The 20,939-nt window shown below is 38.0% G+C and overlaps 1 protein-coding gene across 2 annotated transcripts in view; it reads right to left on the reverse strand.

Annotated features, from left to right (window-relative positions):
- Positions 1-20,939, reverse strand: part of GBE1 (1,4-alpha-glucan branching enzyme 1) — a 266,210-nt gene that overhangs the window by 14,476 nt on the left and 230,795 nt on the right. For both annotated transcript variants that reach the window (XM_074971654.1, XM_074971664.1), the window contains one exon: positions 3,700-3,817. In XM_074971654.1, the coding sequence (XP_074827755.1) occupies positions 3,700-3,817 (118 nt within the window). The remainder of the gene's footprint in view (positions 1-3,699; positions 3,818-20,939) is intronic.

Raw genomic sequence — 20,939 nt, forward strand, 5'->3', positions numbered from 1 at the left:
CACACATGCGCTGCCACCAAGTAATTTCCGTCTCTCCTCAGTAGGTAAGTAACACTAGCTATAGAGCTGAGTGAACACTTGATTTTTCAGTTTGGTGGCTTAACTGACAAATCTGATGTTTGTTTGTTTTGGGTTGAACTACAACTGATTATTTTATTTTTCCTTACAGAAACATGTTTTGTTCAACCTGAAATGAATTTCTTTTTTTTTTTTTTTTTAAGTTTCATTTTTGGGTGTTTTCTTTACTCTTAGAATTTTTTAAAACAAGAATCATTAAACTTCAGAATGAAATGTTTCAGAATAAAATGTAAAAATATTTCCCTTTGAAAAAGTAAAAAAACCCCCACATTTCAATATTTTTAAAAAATCTTATTGGACTGCAACTATTTGCAAAATTTCACGAAGTAATAAATAGCTTTGTTTGACAGAAAAGTGTATTTTTAGGCAAATGAGTTGGAAAAAAAAATTTGGTGAACAGTTTTATACCTGACAAAAGTAGAAACCATATGTAAGATGTTGTCAGTTATAATGAGCAACCACTGAAATTAGCTCCCCGCTCCTCATCAAATTTTAAAAGGAAAGGGTGAACCATCATAATTTACCTAGACATTCAAAAGGCTTTGACAAAGTCCATCACAAAAGGTTATTAGGGAAAGTTGTCATGGTATGAGAAGTAAAGTATTGTCCCATATAGGAACTGGCTAATAGTAATAAAAGGTCAATTTTCATTATGGCAAAAAGTTAACAGTGGGATGCCATCAAGATTCCACTGTAGGATCAGTGGTATTTAATGTATTTTGTTAATGATTGGGAAATGGGAGTGAGCATCGAGATGGCAACATTAGCAAATGAGAGAATTTAGATACGTCAACAATGGAAAAAGATTGAGGTTTCTTTTGTTTGTTTGTTTTGAAGCCCTTAATGGTTTTCAAACCTGCTCCTTATGACCTTTACAAACAAGTATCTGGGTTCACATACCATCATCCCACTTTTAGTCAAAGTTTTCTGGAACAAGTCCTACACTCCAGAACTTACTCTTCATCCTCTCCCTCCCCTCCACATGTGTCTCACTTTCTTCCTGCTCATTTTCTATCATCACTTTGAAGATGTTCCTTCTAAAAACATTACTGAATGAAGATTACGCTCTATATATTATCTTTCCTTTAAAATTAACCCTCCATGTTTATTTGGGCTTAAATTTCCAGGAACAGTATTATTCTGTATATATTTTTATTCTCTTGTATAGTGCTTTCACAGGTGGCTTTATTTAAACAAAACATTTCAGATGCAAATCTTAACTATGGTGCAGATTGTGTGCCACCATAATAATATTGTTTACTATTTTTATTATTTATTATTGTAGTGGAGAGGAATTCAAACTTTTGAAATGAGGAACCCATAGCCCTTCTCAAGCATCTTCTTGAGAAGACAAGATGATTTACCAAACAGTAAAAAATAACAGCTGAAAATGTCAACATCAAGTGGAGAAGGTAGCGGTACAGCTTTCATTAATTTCAATGAGACTTCTATAGTGAAATAACCTAGTCAGCTTTGAAAATATTAACTACATTTGTAATAATGCCCCCCAAAGACGACTGTTTATCCAAGGATTGGGATCTAAATTGGTATTTACACAGGCTTTATTTCAAAATAGGGATTGAAAGCTCTAGCTACCATACTGGTTCAACTATTTTAAGTACTAACATTTCATCTTGTTTTTTTTCCCGTCTCTTTCCTAACCGTGGCTTCCTTTTACTGGCACTTTACCTCCAACTGGTGGCTTCTTACGAGGTTGCCATCAAAGTTGCTCTGTGAATTGGATCACTGGGGGATATAAAAAAGTGAGGTGACTCACACTCTTGGGGTTCTGACATTGATGTGCCATTGCCATGCCACAGCTTGTTCTCAAAGAAAATATTAACTGCTTTTGCCTACTGATGTATGCCTTGCATGCTTTTCTTCCACGCGCTCTTAGTAAGTCCCAGCTTTCCATTTCATGACTGGACATATCTGCTTTGCATTTGCCACATTCCTCATATAAGAATTAAAAATAGTATTTACATTCCAAGTTAAGGGTAACAATTTTGTAAGTATTATAAACAAGTTAGTAGCAGAGAGTTAGTGTTCATCAATGGTTACAGCAGTGGGTTGGGACTAGAGGTCTGGAAGCTAGAATTCCTGGAGCCCTCTGTTGTTAAGGAACCTTGAGAAAAATCACAACTTCCTGGTGCCTCAGTTTCCCTGTCAGTAAAAATCAATAGAAATACTTACCGGCACCATGAGCCTGAGATATTAAATAAATGTTAACAAAAGTCTTCACAATCCTCTGACGAAAGACATGATGAAGTGAAAAGAACTTTTCCGCAATGAAAACGGCTGAGAAACATAATTCCCACAAAAACGATGACACATTCTTCATTGTCAATTTACAAAATTAATTTAGTGCTCAAAAAATGTGATGGGGGCAGCCCTGGGAACGGAAGTCCTCCATTTAACTTCAGAAGAGATATGGCACAGCAGAAACAGTACTGGCACTCACATGATACAGTATAATCTATTACACTATGATATTATGATATAAATCTAATATGGAGAGATACAGTACAAACTTCCTCATGCTGACAAACCAATGTGGCTCAGTCCTGAACACGGCTCACTTCCAATGGTGAGTGTAATAATATCCATGCCTTTTCAAATCTTAGTTTCTACTAAGACTGAACAAGAGTGCCAGCTGTGTTTGTAGTTTTTTGTAATTTAGATACATATCCAGTAGAAACTTGGCTAAGACAGCCAAGTCACTTCACATATGCCACTCAAGAGCAGAAAATGGTTATACAATATATTGTATACACAGTCAGGCTTCATTAGTAGATGGAACAAAAATCTCAGAATGGAAAAATGGCAAAATAAATAATAATAATAATAAAAAAATCTCCAGATTTATATATGGCTAGTGATTGTGCTTTCAGAATAAACATTCTGATAAGGTGAAAGGCAGCTTCTGACAGAAGAAGTATATAAGGTTTTGGTTCAAAGAAATTACAATATATACCTGACCCTATCTGTGGTAGTGTGTGGAACCCTTATGTCAGCCTAGAGCTGGAGCCCCCTCAAACCATTTTGTGGGAATGTTTGATGTCAATTCTACCTTACATAGTTTTTATGCCAGCTAAGGAAGTAGAAGCCTCTTGCAAACATGATTTGCTCAGATCCAAATTTGTGGAGAGGGGTGGTGGTGGGGAAGCAGCAATGCAAAAATGAGAGTTTCTACCCATCTCTAATCACAAGGTAAGCATGCAAAGTTATTCATACATGAAAATGAAGCAAATGAATATGGTGATTATCACAGTGATAACTCAAATGCACATTAAAAAATAGTTTCAAGCATCTTTCTCTGCAAAGAATATTTGAATATAACAATAATTTTGTCCTAGGAAGGTGCAAGCAAATTTAAGTGGAATGTCAAAGAGAAAATCAAAACAAATCATACCCATCACCAGTGGCCTTTAATTTAATCTATTGCTTTCATGCAAACACTGATTTTGGAAGACTTCAATATCCTCCCTCAAAAAAACACCAACAAAACAAACAAACAAAAATTTCAGTATATCTACAGTTGTTTTTTGTTGACTCCAAATATATCAAAATTGCTTGAGAAATAAGTTACACAATTAAAACAGAATGAAAACTTTTACTTACCAAAAGAGAATTAGATCGATAATTATGTGTATATTGTTCAGTGAAGTATTCTGTATTGTGGTCCAGTCTCTGATGTCCTCCATATTCTGGTGCATCAGAATCCAGCACAATTTTATACTTAAAACAATTTATTAAGGAACTATCACTACTGTTAAATGTAGAAAAATGCTGTATGACATTGCACATCAATATATTCCAACATTTTTTAAAAAAAAGATATGAAACCATTCAAGAGGAGGAATAGGGTTGGGAGGATGGAGAAGGGATACTTAGTCAACTATAGAAACTCCACACTTGTATCTTAGTGTTTTCTTATACACTAAGTTATAGCATTTTTTTTTCCTATTTACTGAAATTTCCATCTTATGACAGATTCCTAGGAAAGACAAATGTGATTTAGTGTCCTTTGCAATTTTCTGTCAGTGATTATATAAGATATGTAAGATATTTTAAAATACTTTAGTTGAGGCAGATATCTATGATTAACTACACCAATCATTCAATGGAACAAACAATGAAGAAAAAGTGAATTGAACTAAAACCAGTATTTCTTAAAGTACCTTGACAGTGACAAATTGCCAAATATCATAGGCTATTGTGATTTAGTGGTATATTGTCATCTTTAAAGTGGGTTTAGTGAGTCTTGGACCAAATGAGTTAATCTGATAGTGATGAAAATATATAGTTTTAGTCTCAAACTGGTACAAAGTTAATTAATACAACTCTGTCCACAGGTACAGTACAGAAACCTATTTGTTTTTATTTGGGGACAAATAAATGTATTGTTAACTGAAAACTTTTTTTTAAAAACAGTGTGTCTGGCCACAGTTATACAAATCCAAGGATATAATTTATTACCACGATATAATTGTCATGCTTTTTGGAGTGGTTCACGACCATGAATGTCAGCCTCAGGGCACGCTGTCAAAAAGCAGGGCAGAAACCCCAAACTGGTTGTATGTTCTATAATTAGATTTCATCAATCCAGTAAAAAAAGTGAACTGAAACACTATAACAGTCTTACCACAGAGTCACATACAGTCCCCTTGGACACTCCAGTCTGTCTATCTTACCACTCAGGCAAGCTGGACTCAGTGATAGTTGGCGGCCACACACTGAAGATCAGAAAAGATTCAGGTTGCTTCCAGTCCCAAGAGACTTACCCCTGATCAATTTGTACCTCAGATATCACACGAAAGACAATGCTTGTAGCCAATCCTATAGCCAACTAACTAAGGATTGATTAACTAGGAAAAAGAAACAAAAGAATTATTTAAGAGTTAAAGCAGGCAACATATACATGCAAATGAATTACAGTCTATGGTTCCAAAAGGTGGCAGTTGTAATATGTTATGACTGAATGTCTTTTAGGGCTAACCCAGGTTGATCCTGAGGATGTCTGCTTTATTTCCTAGCTCCAGTCTTCAGAGTCCAAACATCAAAAGAGGGATGAAAATTTTTTTTTATTTCCCTGTTTTATTTTCTTCTTCCAGCATTCAAGATGAAGGGATTGGCTTTCTTGCACATAGCACCCTTACGGCTGTGAGAAGGAGATTAACCAAGTCTTTGTAATGTGATGTTCTACAAATGGTTTGTTCAGTTTTTCTTGATAGGTGGGGAGGGGGTAAAATTTATAAAAGTAAAAATTATATATTACTTTATAGCAGGGGATACAGATATTCCAAGTACGATTAATGCATGCATCAATTTACAAGTGTTTTATAGAGTCTAAACACATTCTTACAAGTCTAACACCTATCTTGAATAATACTAATGTACAAGTGAGCTGGTCTGGTTCCCAGTATGAATTGGGAAATATATATAACAACCTTAGCTCTGCCCTGTACTGTGTGCTATAACCATAAAATTACAATTAAGGCATTTTACTGGCTGTGGTCCCAGATTATATTAAACTGATTTCTCTCTCTCTCTCTCTCTCTCTCACAGTTTTGGGGTCACATTTAGTAAATGTCTTAATTGTAATCATATGGTTGTTGCACACACTCCTGGACAGAGTTTAGGTTCTTGAGCAGGGGAGTTAAGTGTATATTTCCATACCTTACCATGTTTGGATTTCTTTTAGCTGTAACCTTAATTTTTAATTTCCAGAATTTGTAAAGTTTCATTTTGGGATAACTATAACATCCCTGTAATATTTTTGGCCCTTAAGTTACAGAAGCATACTTTCAATCTTAGCTAAACAGTAACACTTTTTGGTCTTGGAATACATACAGCAGATAGGAACATGTCTGAAACAGTGTTTTGTAATCCACCCACTTAATTTTGAACCATAGAAGAATCTTGTTTCAATGGAGGCCTACGCTAATAGGATTACAGCAAAGTAAAGACATACTCTTTCATTCAATGGCTCTTAAACTGCTCTAAGGCGTCTCTGTTTGCTCAGCCTTTCATTAAAGTGCCTGCTCAAAGTCCAAGGATTTTGATGTTAAGAGAATTGCTATCGTTTATATCTTTCTGCACTACTCTCTTTATATCAGTTGATGAAGCTTAGAAATTTTCTTCAGAGTTACAATCCACTCAATTTAAGTGTCTAGTAACAAGAAAGACAGTGCTTAAAAAGTGACAATACAAAAAGCAGACCAAACTAAAAAGTAAATGAAATGTTATTTTGAGATATTTCAATCATTCAATTCATGCGATTACAGTGATTTCTTTGGAAAGAAGCATGATCTTTAGCAGTAAGTCTATACAATGTCAAAAGCAATTAAGCTTTTAATTAGGGACACCAATGACCTCCATGAACAGTATTTTCTGTGGGGAAGGCAATTCACTGGAGTGGGCCAGAGATTTCTAGAAGGTTTAACCAGCTAAGACAAACCGAGAACATTGGCTATCAGAGCATGCCTTAACAAAATCTCTTCCTTTTTTTGGAATGTTAGCTAAATGGTACTTTATTGCTAGCTTTGATCCACAAAGCCTTAGGTTACAACTGTACACTTGCACAAATATATCTGCCCCTTTATTTTATAAATATGTCCAAATTACCCCTTGTTTGTTGCCATGAACCACATACATAACCATAAACTACAACTTTTAGTGACTCTCTCTGGTACCTTTCCAAGCCTAGCCTCAGCAAAGGCTGCTGCTATGCCACTGTATATTTTATTAACATGGCGGGGGAATGTCTCCCTCAAGAATTTCACTCTTTGCTTCTGTGATCTACAGTATACATTACATTTAATAATTTATCAATGTTGCTGAAAGCTTTGACATCTTTAACGATTCCTTTAAAACTATTTACAGCAAATGTAATCTTCATGGCTATGTTACCATTAAAACAAATTATCCCATTTTCTTAATTGAGGGTATGAGAATATCTCCAGCAATGCTTTTAGATATCAAGTAAACACCACTATCCCTCCTCACCCCATAACAAACATCCATACAATTATTCACATTCTCATTAATGTGATTCAAATGTGTTTTAAAATCCTAGCAAATTATATATTTCTTTAGGAACATGTATAGTTTGGTAAACTCCATGATTCTCAATCCAATTTAGACCTCAGAGAGAGCAGGACAAGCTCATTCCATTTTAGACCTCATGGAGAGCTGGATGAGCATCCAAATTTGTGAATGCTGCCTTCATTAAAACTTTCAATGACTGCTATACCTTTTAATTAAGTGTGTAACAAGTATTTGCTTTTGCATTGTAGCCTCTTTTGATTCAGCTACAAAGCGTTGGTAATACTAACTTGTCTCCAGACTATGAAATAAAGCCTGGTTTCTGTTCAGTTGGATGCCTTGACTGTAAATGTCCTAAAACAAATACAACTGAGAAAATCAGCAAAACCAGTGAACTCTTGTATACAGAGAGCTTGAATGGAACGGCTGTCATTATCTACCACGTTAATTACTGAATTACTATGCTTTTATGATGTTTTGAAATACATATTTTAATGCAAATAATTAAATTTAATCTTATGCATGCTTAATGACACATGAAACACCACTAAGTAAATGCAAATCATGTAAAATAGCATAATTTGTATTTTATGCCTCAACTTCTAACACAGAAACAGAATTCTACTATTTATGAGACACAAAGTAGGTGAGGCAATATCTTTTATTGGACCAACTTCTGTTGGTGGAAGCTACACATTTTTGAGCTACACAGAGTTCTTCCTTCAGGTCTGGGGAAGAAAGCAGAGTGTCTGAGCTAAGAGCTCTTCTTTAGGCAGAGTTGATCAGAACTTGCATTGACCCCTTGTAAAATGATGTAACCCACAGATTATAAACTCTTCATAAAGTAACTATTCCTTTCCACACTGTCTGGTTTGACTCATGTATGCACACACACACAAATACACACCACAAATTAAATATAGTGAAATAAAATAATTTGGTTCTTCTATATTACATGTAAAAGAGCCCCACTAGGCAGACTTTAATGGCAGGTTCCTTACCAAGTTGAAGAGGTTCTCTTTTCATCAGCCAGGCAATATCAAGTATCCAGATAGTATTCCTTTAGAGACAAATTCAGCTCCCTTCCCCGCTAACCAGTCTAACTGGTTTCAAAGTCACTAGGTGCAGCGGTAGGGTTGATTTGTGGAGTCTATACAGTCATGCAGGAGGGGGCTGAAGACAAATGTGCTCCAGCAGAAGAGCTAGAGGTATGAAAACTCAGATCTGTATTACTGACTACAGAGAAGTGCCAGCTCCAGCCTCAGGAATGAAGAGGAAGAAGAAGAGGAAGAGGGAGATAATTCATCGCCCATGCATGAAGAACCCCAGTACACAGCCTGACCACTTGGGCTGAACACACTGGGGTCAGTGCCACATGTTCTTTCACCTCTATTTCAACCAAGAGATGGAATTAATGCACTAATGCCATTCGAATGATCCTCAAGACAATAGTAGTGAAGGACAAAAAAAATAAAAATACAATAAGTGGGGAGATATATGAAAAATTATGTGTTGGGAAAGCAATATGCAAGAAATGAATTCAGGACTTTTACAGATATAAGCAGAATCACTATGCTCTCTAAGATATCTTCAATAAGACTGAGCAGTATTGGAACTATACAAAGATAACCTGAGCTGTAGTTAAAGGTTATAGGTTAGCCTACAGTCATATAAAGAGAGAGACTATGAAATGCAGGAAACTAGGTTAATGCAACACTGCAGTTCAGATTTAAATCATACAGAAGTTAGAATTTGCAGTTAGATTTACAAAACAGCTATACCTCTGGCATCCTTGCACAAATGTAGCATTTTCTATTCATATATCTGGAGTCAAAGATTTAAAAAAATGTATTTTTTCTCTCTCTCCATACTTAAAAACATTTGATAGCTACATGTGATAAACCTCACTCTCTATATGTATTTTTAAAACTTTGAAAATAATGGGTGGCTTAGTAATACTTGATTTTTTCTCAGCTCTTGCTACCACTTCTTGACTGAAAGCAGGGAGAAGGGATACTGTCCTGAGGTCAAAAGAAGGACAGAGAAATCAGCAGATAAAGTGTTAGATCAAAAACTCTTCTGAGAAATTGCCACCAGTAAGAACAAACAAAAAAAACCCTTTCAGAGATTAAACTTAGGCTATTGCTTCTGCAAGAAGTGACTAGGTAGCAAGAACCATGACAAATGAGTGCAACAAGGAAGCACCCACAGTGAGAGCCACATGGGCAGAGAGAAGGCAAAAGCCTTTGATCCTTTAAGCAGTCCTGGGGTTAGCTGGCTCCTGTACCTGAGAAAGGTAGCAGTAGTCTTGTAGAAACAGCAGCACTCTCTTCATCCACTCCTCTCCTACTGTCTATATATCTAACATAGCAGTGGTACCGCCAGGGTAGAGAGCTATAAGCTTGACTTCTAAAATATCTAGAACGTGAAGCAATTTAATGATGCATCTTGGTGAATCCCCATCGGTTCACAAAACCAAGGCTCTAATTATGGAACAAACACTGATTGTTGTATTTTCATTTGTTTAGTTGCCATTAGGTTTTTATCTGTGGTTTAAAAAAAAATAGTAAAATAAATCCAAGGCCTTCCTTTTTATAAAAATCAATGTTGCATCTGTACATTAATCTCACTTGTTAGCCTTCTTTCTTCACTCTTGCTTTGCTGTGGACAGATATTTAAGTGGATCGTTTGGCCCACTTTTCACATCCCTTTGCATGCCATGCAACGTGTTCTTGGTTCTATCAAATGTCACTTTGTCATTATGTAGTGCGCAGTAAGTGGAAATTTCCCTGAAATACTTCATGATACCCTTTTCCCCTTTTTGTCTGGACTTGTCTTGTGCTAGCACACGGGATGCAGCATTTTCCTCATAAAAGACCGTAGCTTTAGGTCACATTCTTTATGATTAAGTAACTAGTTAAGATAATATACCTATTTTTGCCCTCTAACTCACTCTGCGTTTACAGCCCGTCAGGTTCTGTGTCCTCATCTATATTTTAGTCTGATCATCATCCACCTACTCAAGAGTGAAGTATCTCTAATATCTAGACAGAATTGATCCAGAAGTAGTTTCCTTCCTTATCACCTTCTTCAAGCTCGCTTTGCCTTTCATCATATCCATTCCACCTCTGGACTCAAACTTTCCTGTCTTTCAGTGGCGACTACTCTTTGTGATTTCTCCATGTAGGCTTCTTTCTTCTAGCAAATTACCTGCCATTTGCATTTTCCCCCTCATCCTCCAGAGGGAACACTTGTGCAGGTGTCTTCAGAAATGAGGATTTCAGCTTCTGTATTTGACTGTCTTAGCTCATTTGGTAGACACTATACTGGTCTTTTCTAATGACAATGAAAGATTTTAAAAAAGTTAAAAGGGAACAAGAAATATTCAATCCTCCTTAATTAGGGAATGTACTATGGGATGGTCTACATAAGTCTCTTTGCTAATATTAAATCATGTACACTGTCACATTAACTGAAATCACTAAATTGCATTCCAGTATGAAAACAGATGGGATGCACTGTATATTCTAATGTAAAAAGTTATGCAACATTCCTGTGTTACAAGATTCTGCAATATTTCCATTAATTTCCTTCCATAGATTTGTACCTCAAACTTTTTGTTGTTTGGAGAACATCCATTATCTCTTTGGACAAAGTATCTGAAGTTTTCTTTCACCTACCTCAATCAGACTTGAAAAATTTAGAGAATTTTGCCAGATTCCAAAAAGTAAATACTATTTAGCCCCATTTACTTAAAGGACCTGATCTTAAAAATCTTGTTTGTGTGCAAGAAAATAAATAAATAAATAAATAAAAAGATGATAAAATCATCATTGGTACAAATGATACAGGTGGATTATTAGAAGCTGTCTCTCTACCGGGGGGAGATGTGCAAGTGAAACCTAATAATAGGAATCACATTTAATAGAAAAGCCTTAAAAATATCAGTTCAGGAATAGGTTTCTGAAACATTTGCCTAGATATCTAGAAAACTTGTCTAACAAACAAACAATCAAAACTTCTATTAATAAAATTTTATATATAGCAGAAGTCCTTGTCTAATTATGAACATGAAATATAATGCTTAAGAATGCTGAAAGAATATTTCTATTTTTTTAAAATATGAGACGCAGGAATTACTGCTGTTAGTTTTGAAGATCTAGAAGCCTTTAATGTCTGACTACACCCCTAAATCAGCAATGAAACTGGATCAAACTTGCTTTAACCCCATGAGATCTTATAAAGTAATCTACAGTATGGGTCTTTTAATTGGCAAAATACATGCAGGCAACTAATGAGACTTGAAAATGGAATAGTTTATTGCACCTCCCAAAGGTTATTTGGGAAAAGTTAAAAGAATTCTGAACTGGTTTTTACTCAGCACTATATTCTACAAGTAGACAATGTGAGAAGGCTTTCTTGTTTCATATACAACTAATTACGTTTTAAAAGAAATCACATTTTTAAATAGAATGAACCTTTCTGAATCATCAAGTATTTGATGCTAAAGTACAGTATTTGACACACCAATGATATGGAAGCAAAACGCTAAAATCAAATGATTTTCTGTTCAGCTATAATGTTCTTCCAACAACAATTAAAAACATAAAAATAAAAAATAAGCAATGCAACACAAAGAGAGAAAACATTAAAGTCACTGAAAGATTTTTTTTCTTTTTAATAAAAATGGCTCTACATCAAGTCTCAGCTCCTCGTCATCCTGCACATATTCTCACCACATACTTTTATTGCTAGACACCATGGTGGGTTTCAATCCCCTGCAGTTATCATTAAAATGTTAACTGAAAGCAAACAATTGGAGAAGGGCCCTCAAGGTTAACACCTTTGGCTGTGGTTTTGTGCTGAGCAGAGTTTTAACACCCTTTAAGCGTGGCATTGAGCAAGGTTTATGGTAACTGCTCTGTTTCCGGTAGCTTTATGGGGAGCCTTTAAGCATTGTTAAAGTAATTTTTAAAAGTTGGGTGGTTTTGAGAGGGATTTCACACAGTCCTTCCTCACAATGTTTTGCTCACAGCACTTATCAAGTGCTATGCAGGATTACTCCCATGGTTTTCCGAGGCGAGTGTTTGGTGGTGGTGGAAGGGGAAAAAAGGAATTATAAAAGTATGTTCAGTGTCCGGTATCTTCAATGCTAATGTAGTTTTGTTTCCCTTGTCTGTATTATCACATAAATTGTTAACAAAGCCACAAAGACATTTCAGTTAACCTGTTTTCTGTTTTTCATTCTGGTGCTTTGGACAGCAACAGTTATTTCACTGTCATGAACCCCCTTAAAAAAAAAAAACAACAAATTAGCAAATTCACGGCCCAGGAGGGTGCAGAGAAGAGGGCATGTGGGAAAGATTAGATTGTTTACATTTCAATCGCAACAGACTTCTAAGGATTCTCAATAATGTGCCGTGAATTCTGCCATCCCATCCCAAACATGTGAGAGGTATCACACTGATCATTCTCAGAAAAGGTGGTGCACATACAAGTGGAGTGCACAGTAACTTTTATTTACATACAAACATTCATCAAACAGAGTTAAAATGTTTTTAACAGGAACAAATTAACCAAAAAAAAGTCAAATTCTCTGAGAAGTGGGCAAACACGGATGTCTATGGACACCACTTCGCCTTTTCCTTGCCCCTCAGACTGACAAGAGGAGGTGGAGGGAAGTGAATGCAGAATATTGTGCAGGGGGACAACTGGGGATATATCCTGCGTGGGCTTGAGGTCAGAACACAGGCTAGGCTACAAGGCAGGATTGGGCTCATTGTTCTTCTCCTGGATGCTCTGGACTGGAGGATTCCCCTGTGAGGGAGTTTGGATGCCTGTGGAGGATGTTTTGTTGGGCATGCTCCTCCCCATTACAGTGGTGGTGGGATTCACTACTTCAGCAGCATCCTGGGTGACAGCTGAAGGAGGAAGTAGAGAAGGTGGTTCTTATTCCTGGAGAAAAGCAGCAACCACAGTGGCGGGTGGGCCCTTAAAGCATTCTGCCACCAGTTGGACTGGGGACTGCATGATCCCATTCCCTCGGTGCATGCTCCCACTGCCTGTGTGCTGTCTCTCCATTTGCAGAAATGCCTCGTCCTTCTTAAGACCCTGTTCCTCCCTTGCTCTAAGAAAGCTGAACTGCTCTTTACTCCTTCTGTCTATGCCAAGAAGCAGGTCTTCCAGGGTCCTTTTGCATTTTCCTTGGCTATCTCTGCGTGCTGCTTCTGTCGTACCAACGGAATGGTTTCCTACACTACTTTTGTTAAAATGTTCTAATGCTCACAGTGCATCAAGAGGCCTGTTGGGGTGTGGTTCAGTTCCTTCAGGGGTAACATTACCAGTCACCTTTTTCGTCTTTAAAAGTTGACCATAGCAGTTTTGAATGTCCCAGAACGCAAAATAGAAATGATTTTCCAGCACTGTGGAGGACCTCTGGCCACATATGCCAGAGAGATGTTTCTGTTAATGGTGACCCCACTATGTATTCCTGAGTGCGGGGGTTTGGCGAGCCCTGCTACTACAGACCTGAAGAACTAGCTTGAATTTCTGCTCAAATTGCCACCCAATTTTATAAGCATAATTCAGCAATTTGAGAGGAAACAGACTGTATTCTAAACTAGCATTTTGCGTTCCCATGGAGATGGAACAGAAAACCACAGAAAATTGTCCACCTACCCCATAATCTGCCCTGCATTGACAGGAAGTCCGGCCCGTGTGTCCAGTGAACAGCACTGAAACATACAGGGAAACAGAGTGATTCCAGAAGAGTATATTTGCTGAATTTTCCCTGACCTTTTTGGTTAACACTGCAAGTCAGTTGCCTCTCCACTGCGAAGAGACCTGGCATTGTGTTTGTGCAACCCCCAAAGTAGATATTTCACCCTCCCCCATTTCTCTCAGATTCCGCACAGTGGCTCAGCGTGGAAAGGGGACAGACAACAGAGACTAGGAGAGGTACAAAACATTTTAAATGGTCTCTTGGAGAATGGGCCACTCTGACGTTCTTCAGAAAACCAAATGGTTCCCTTTCCAGACCTATATTGGCCCCCCATACAAATCACCAATGAACCTCACCCACTTCCGCATGGCTTCCATTCATAAGGGAAAGGAAAGATAGGAGCTGGGAGAGAGGTGGTGCTGGATCTTTGCACAACCATAAGTGCCATGAAACTGGTCTTTCTCCCCACCCGAGCCCTTTTAAAATCTGCTCCTTCCCTCTCTCAACCCCCACTTCCCATCACCTCTTTTTGCACGGCCTGGGGACCACCACTGTCAGTGCTGGTTTAGAAATCCACAGACAGAAGCATGACTGCTCGTGTCTGCTCAATGCTTTACATTGGTTCATGGGATTCCACTGAAATCATTTAATTGCAGTCCTGTGTTGCTCTGGGACCATGTTGGGATAGAGAGAGGGTGGAGCATCATGGAGGCCAGGCCGTGGTGGGAGTAGCAGCGGAGCAAGATATTGTTGGGGAAATGGGGATCCATTGTAAAAAAACGCACAAGTATCAGATTTTGGGTCCTGCAGCAGCTCTGGGTTTTCAGACTCTTCCAAGGGGTCTTTTTCCACTGAGTCTTCTGGGTAGAGATGCTGATTTAGATGCTCCTCTTCCTCCATGTCTCCTGGCACTTCCTCTGGGAATTCCTGAAGTCCCTGATGTCTCCTTGTCCTGTCCCTTATCAGTGTCCTGACATATGATGAGGCTAGTCACTTCAGGCTCTGTAGTTGCCACTCTGGAGAGCACCCAGTCCAGCTCATCGTAGCACGGGCATGTGCTAAGTCCCCTGCCAGGGAGGCTGTTGTGAGTCCTTCACTCCCTGGTAAAGGAGCCTGAGCTGCTTTATATGCTCCTGGCACTAGGACGGAATGTAGTCTCCACGAAATCTCCTGGTGTAGGTGAATGTTCCTGCTGACCGAGATGAAGTCATGGAGGACAATCTACTCTGAACTACACATTGATGAGCACCTGTGCATGCTTTAGAAACCAGAAGGCTGCTCTCAAACCATGATTCAAAATCACCTGTACTGATCAACAGAGTTCAGCAGAAAACTGTTTTGAAGTGCTCAGCATAGGCTGTTACTATCACTGGCGGTGTGTGGAAGGTGTCAGGGACATTTATACCTTTGGGTAAGGGTCAAGCAGCAAAGTGTATTGTGGGAATGGCCCTGGAGGGCTATGATAAGTGCCCTGATATACACCCTTTTCTCCTGTGCACACGACACTGTAGAATGGGTACAGGGCCATACCACAGCAGAGATGTGTATATAGAGACACCCTTCATCCGTGGTAGCTTTTGTGCACTAGACTGTCCTTCAAGAACATGTTTCAGAGTAACAGCCCACTCTCCTGTTGGTAATAGCTTATCTAAAGTGAGCGGGTTTGTGTGTGTGTGGGGGAGAAAACCTGGATTTGTGCTGGAAATGGCCCAACTTGATTATCATACACATTGTAAGGAGAGTGATCACTTTAGATAAGCTATTACCAGCAGGAGAGTGGGGTGGGGGGAGGTATTTTTTCATGCTTTGTGTGTATAAAAAGATCTTCTACACTTTCCACAGTATGCATCCGATGAAGTGAGCTGTAGCTCACAAAAGCTTATGCTCAAATAAATTGGTTAGTCTCTAAGGTGCCACAAGTACTCCTCTTGCCGACAAATAGCAGCTACCCTGCGTGCCTTTTAGCTGCACGGCTGCAGTGGCACAGCCATGTCCTTAAAAGCTGCATAGTGTAGACACAGCCTTAGGCTCTTTATTGAAAATGGAGCTTGGGGCACTAATCTGTCATAACCATTAACCTGCAGGAAGAATGTGACAATATTTCAACAAAGGAAAATTATGAAAGCAATTCCATGTTAACTTTAAAAAGTCTAATGGGAGTCTCATAGCTAAGGGAGACTGACCCAGATGTTGATTATCCATCTGTCTCCAGCCTGAAGCAAATTAGACAGGAAAAATGTGTTAGTCCAAATTGTCCACCTCTCATAAAAACTGCTTCTAAAATGGCACAATTTATTAAATATAATTTCAAATAGAAATGTTTCTTCCTTTCACTTACAGTATTAAATAGAAAGTAGGAAATAGCATGCACCTTTTCAATATCAAATAGATTCATGTTATTAGAATCTTATGCCTTTTTCACTCCAAATCAAAGTTTTACATGATACATTCCCATATTTGTATGCTGTATTTTTTATTCATTGATATTGACCTTAACATATAAACTACCTTGATGGAATTTAGGATCAGCCAAATGCCAAATTAAGTTCTTTGTCTTCATTTGTTGTATAAAGAATTGTTGTATAATGAATTCTAATAGGCAGGGACAATTACATAACTGCACTTCAAAGCAGTCTACAAACCAAGCAACTACAAAGCAACATCTTTGCCTTCAGCAATCACACTCCAGTGACTCATTCAAGTGACCTTATTTGCTCATTAGAAGCTCTAGGTGCAGGTTGCAAATGTCAGAGAGCCTGAATTTGCATTTGAAAAAAAAAATACATCTTGCAGCATTTTACTGGTAATATTCCTGAGATTTCAGGTCATATCTAATTTTATTTGCTTATCTACATTTTTGACTTCAACTATTGTTATTCCTCCTAAATCCATGCCCACAATGAACATGCTACACTTTAGTATTCATTCACTCTAGCTTGTAAATGCTTTGATACTTTCATGCCAAAAGTTAGGCTTCTAATTAAATAACCATTTCTCCTGGAAACATTAAAATTCTGTTTTTTCTACCTAATCTTCAGCAGTAAATGAGAACTTGCAATGACAGAAAAACATGAATACAGGGGGAAAAAACCACATTTTTTAATTTAGGGATAGATGAGCTAATAGAGATTCACACTGCACCACAACGTTTCATAATTTAGTGCCAATCTCATTGTTAAAATTGCAGCTAACCCTTCAGTGAGCTCTTAGTAGGTGACCTCTGGATGCATGCAGAACTTATAGCAGGATTTCTAACCTTTCATACACAAATGAACAATATCCTCTGTGACAATAATATAACCCCAAATCACCTATTTAATAAATTTGAACTTGGTGCATGTCAAAGCTGATGGACTGAGAGCAGTAGCACAATCACAGATATATAGTTTATGAAGTCAGAAAGGACATTGCATTCATCTAGTCCTCTAACCAAACACTAACATACATATGGGTAGTATAAGCTTCTTTACACTTCCCAACAACATACCTCAATCTGGTTCTGGAAGAACTGAATCGGTGGGTGAGAACATTTTACTCATCAAGCCTATTCAATTCTAGACCTCTCTATTGAGACTGCCAAAATAAACACCCATTGGCTTTCAAAATTCATCATCAAGTTCTTAAGTACTTGCATTTCACACTGAAGTTCCAAATGAAGAATAAGGGATGGTTCATGGAAGAAATGTTCAGAAGATTGAAAAACACCTAAATGACATTTTAAATTGAAAATACATAGCTATAACAGCATTTCTAGATAAAAACAAAGCATGAAAACACTTCCAATTTATAGAACCCCTAAATATATTTTCTTACACACCTATCTATGGGTAAAGTGTTTTACTAGAAAACTGAATCCAAAAATCCATGGCTTTAATTGCAGAACAAAAATTATGAAAAAAGCCATTCCCCCTTAAAAAGTAATTTTAAGAACTGAAGCCTAAAAATCAGGATTTTGGGTAGTTGACGAGAGGAGATAAAGAAGGTTAGGATAAGTGAGTAAAAGTATATAAGCTGTTAACATGCAGAACTATTTCATTTAAAATTGGCATTAAAAACATTTCTACATAATACATATAATATAAATGTTAGACTACTATAAAAGATAAAGTTAAAATAGAAAAGGAGAAAATAAGCTTCTTTTTACACCCATAAACTGTCCAAGTCAGCTATTTTTGTTGATTAATGGTTTAAAAAAATCTAAGCTAACAATATTTTAAATGCTCCTAAAAGAAATCAAGGCATATAATTTATATCTCCTCTGGCTATACAGAGTATAAGTAAGGGCTTCCCATTGACTTGCTTGGCTGATAAAATAGTTTATACTCTTGACTTAAAGCTCCAAAAATAAGCGTAACTCCTCTAGAACTGAAAAGCCAAAAAGACTTTTCACAGCTTTATCTACACTAAAGGAAATTCTGGAATTTTTCCCCCTCACCTTTACTAACACTGGTTCTACCAGCACAAGGAACATTAGTAGCCCCAGTACAGATTGACCAGTGGCTACCCATAGTGTTTTAAGCCCTGTGTACAGTAGCACTACTTAGAGCATGTCTAATTGACAGTGCTTAAAACACTTCTGGCATCCAGTGACCCTTCTCCACTAGTGTGCCCACTATTGCCTTGCTTGGTCTCTTGCAACGGAACAGAATATGAATAGCTCTCAAGGGCCTTTCAGTTCTGGGAGTGTTCCAACAAATCCCTGTGCCATATTAATTCTAGCATCCATCTGTTCAAGATTCACTGAGCCCAGGTTTCCGGAAAATGGGAGATTCTGCCACACTGATGCATGCCTGGCTAGTGGAACATACTATACAAGTCCTGCTGAGCTCTCTGTGGAACCTGTTGAGATGTTTAGGCTTAATTCTAGCTCTCTACTTTGGCATTTTTGGTTTGAGAAGTGGAGAGAGGAGAACCATCGTCTTAGTTATGCTTTTCTGAAGGAAGATGAGATACTCTTCATCTGCCATTGTTTACTGACACAATCTCACCCAGGTTTCCCCCAGATGGAATGGAACCAAAATTTAGATGTGCACAGGATCTGCTCAGAGTGACTGTCTGCTGTCCAAGGTCTAAGTTAAAGATTATCACTGAACAAGAAGTCATAGAGCATGCAGTTTAACACAGTGTGTTTAATAATATATTTATGACAAAGGCTATGACAAGGGATATTTTCTTTAGGAGAAACACCAGAACATAGTGGTGCTTGTGAAACAGGTGGTGGGAAGTGAGGCCCTCAGACCTGCAACTGAGGCCTCAAAGCCCCTTCACAAGATACTCTAACTTCTCCAACATTGTCCTTGTGAAAGAAGTCTTTCTCTGGAGAGATCACCATGACCTTGCCTAGGTAAGCAACTGCCATGTCTACCTTTGGAATGGCTGTGAAAGACTCCCTTGGCGCTTGGGATCTGTTAAAAAACGGGCCTGCTTTGTGAGAAGGCTGTTTGTGGTTGTCCTCCTGCTGGGAATCTGTGCCTGAGCATAGGTGGTGCTGTGCATTCCTTTTGTCTGCTTTAGAACCACACAGCACAGAAAAGAGGGAGCCACAGTCTTGATGAGACCCAGAAAACCAAAGCTAATCAGGCTGAGAGCAAGAGGGCCATAGTTCACTCTCTATTGTATTAGCAAATGGTGTAATTTCTGGACTTGCTTCTGTTTCTTAGACAGCTCTGCCATAGGTGTTAGAGCAGCAGAGGCTGGTTACAGGGAGCTTAGAAGGGAAGTCTTGCACTGGAGTACCCTAAGAGATAAAGATGAAGCAGCAGGAAGGGAAGCAGAGAATTGATACAGATAAAAAACCGGTCACTACTATTCAAAAAATTATTTAAAAACTCCAGTTTTCAACATAGCACAATACAGAGGGAGAGCATCAACTCCTGACCTAATTCAGCAGATAGAGGCAGAACTTCTGCCCAGTGGAAGTAAGGGACAGACTGTCTTGCAGATGAGTAGCCCTGCAGCAGCACTGAGTGACCCGAATTCCTAGCAGAGGAGGCAGATCAAATTTATCATGGTTTGGGAGAAATCTTATGAACCAGAAGAACCACATTTTAGGGGAAAATACATAAAATAGCATCTTTCAGAAAAGCAAATCCATTAGGAAAAAAATTAAAATAGGCTTAAATGTAAAGAGATTAGTACTAGACTATGTGATTAAATTGTACAAAAGTATTGTCAAGCAAAAGTATTGTCAATGTTAGGCCTCAAACTTCCGTATGCTTCAAAAAGCAAGCCTTGCAAAATTAAGCTTAAGCTTGTGGTCGAAACGCGCTGCAATCAAATAACTTTTTATGCCGACTCCTATGTACTTATCAAACACACATTTAAAACTCAATTGGTTATAAAAAATACATAGGCCTAAATGATACGACTAACTAACAACTGGCTACAGAAAAATAAGTATGCATCAATTATACGATTAGGGCAACCACACTAACCACATTAACAATGTGGCCCACCCTAATTGATCGGTCCGTTTTAAAACACGGCTGTCAGACCAGATAAAAACTACGAAGGCACAGAACCAAGTGTGTGCTTGGTCATAAGGGAAATCTGACCCACACCCCCTAAACCAAAGGGACGTGCGCTTCTCTACTGTCTGTACCTGGCCAGTGCGGAAAACGGCTGACTAAAGGGTAACGTATTTTTGAACAAATGCAGGTAGGATTATGAAGTAAAGAAGTCTGGTTGCTTGAGCTGATTTGACCTTAGTTGTATCAATACTATAGTGTAAAATCAATTGTAAGTGGCTGGTGTATAATAGCTTTGCATGTATTTGTGCTTGTCTTTCAAATAGCCCGAGCGGATGCATGTAAGGCTGTCGTCCATTAGCTCCTTGTACGTGTAGTTGTGCTTGTTTTTGGTATATCCTGCCACCAAAAATATATAACTGGTAAATAATAGCTTTACTTGTGCTTGTCTTCAGTGCTTCTGTTATAACCTGCCAGGACCAGCCTATGTAAAGTCACTGTTCAAAAACTCCTAAAAGGTCCACAATATTACACATACTTTTGCTTTTCTTCAGTATAACCTGCCATTTATATTAATTCTTATTCAATGCTGGTCTTTGTTTTTGCTTTTCGTATTTTGCCTGTAC

Source organism: Natator depressus, chromosome 1, assembly GCF_965152275.1.
Source record: "Natator depressus isolate rNatDep1 chromosome 1, rNatDep2.hap1, whole genome shotgun sequence".
Classification (NCBI taxonomy): Eukaryota; Metazoa; Chordata; order Testudines; family Cheloniidae; genus Natator; species Natator depressus.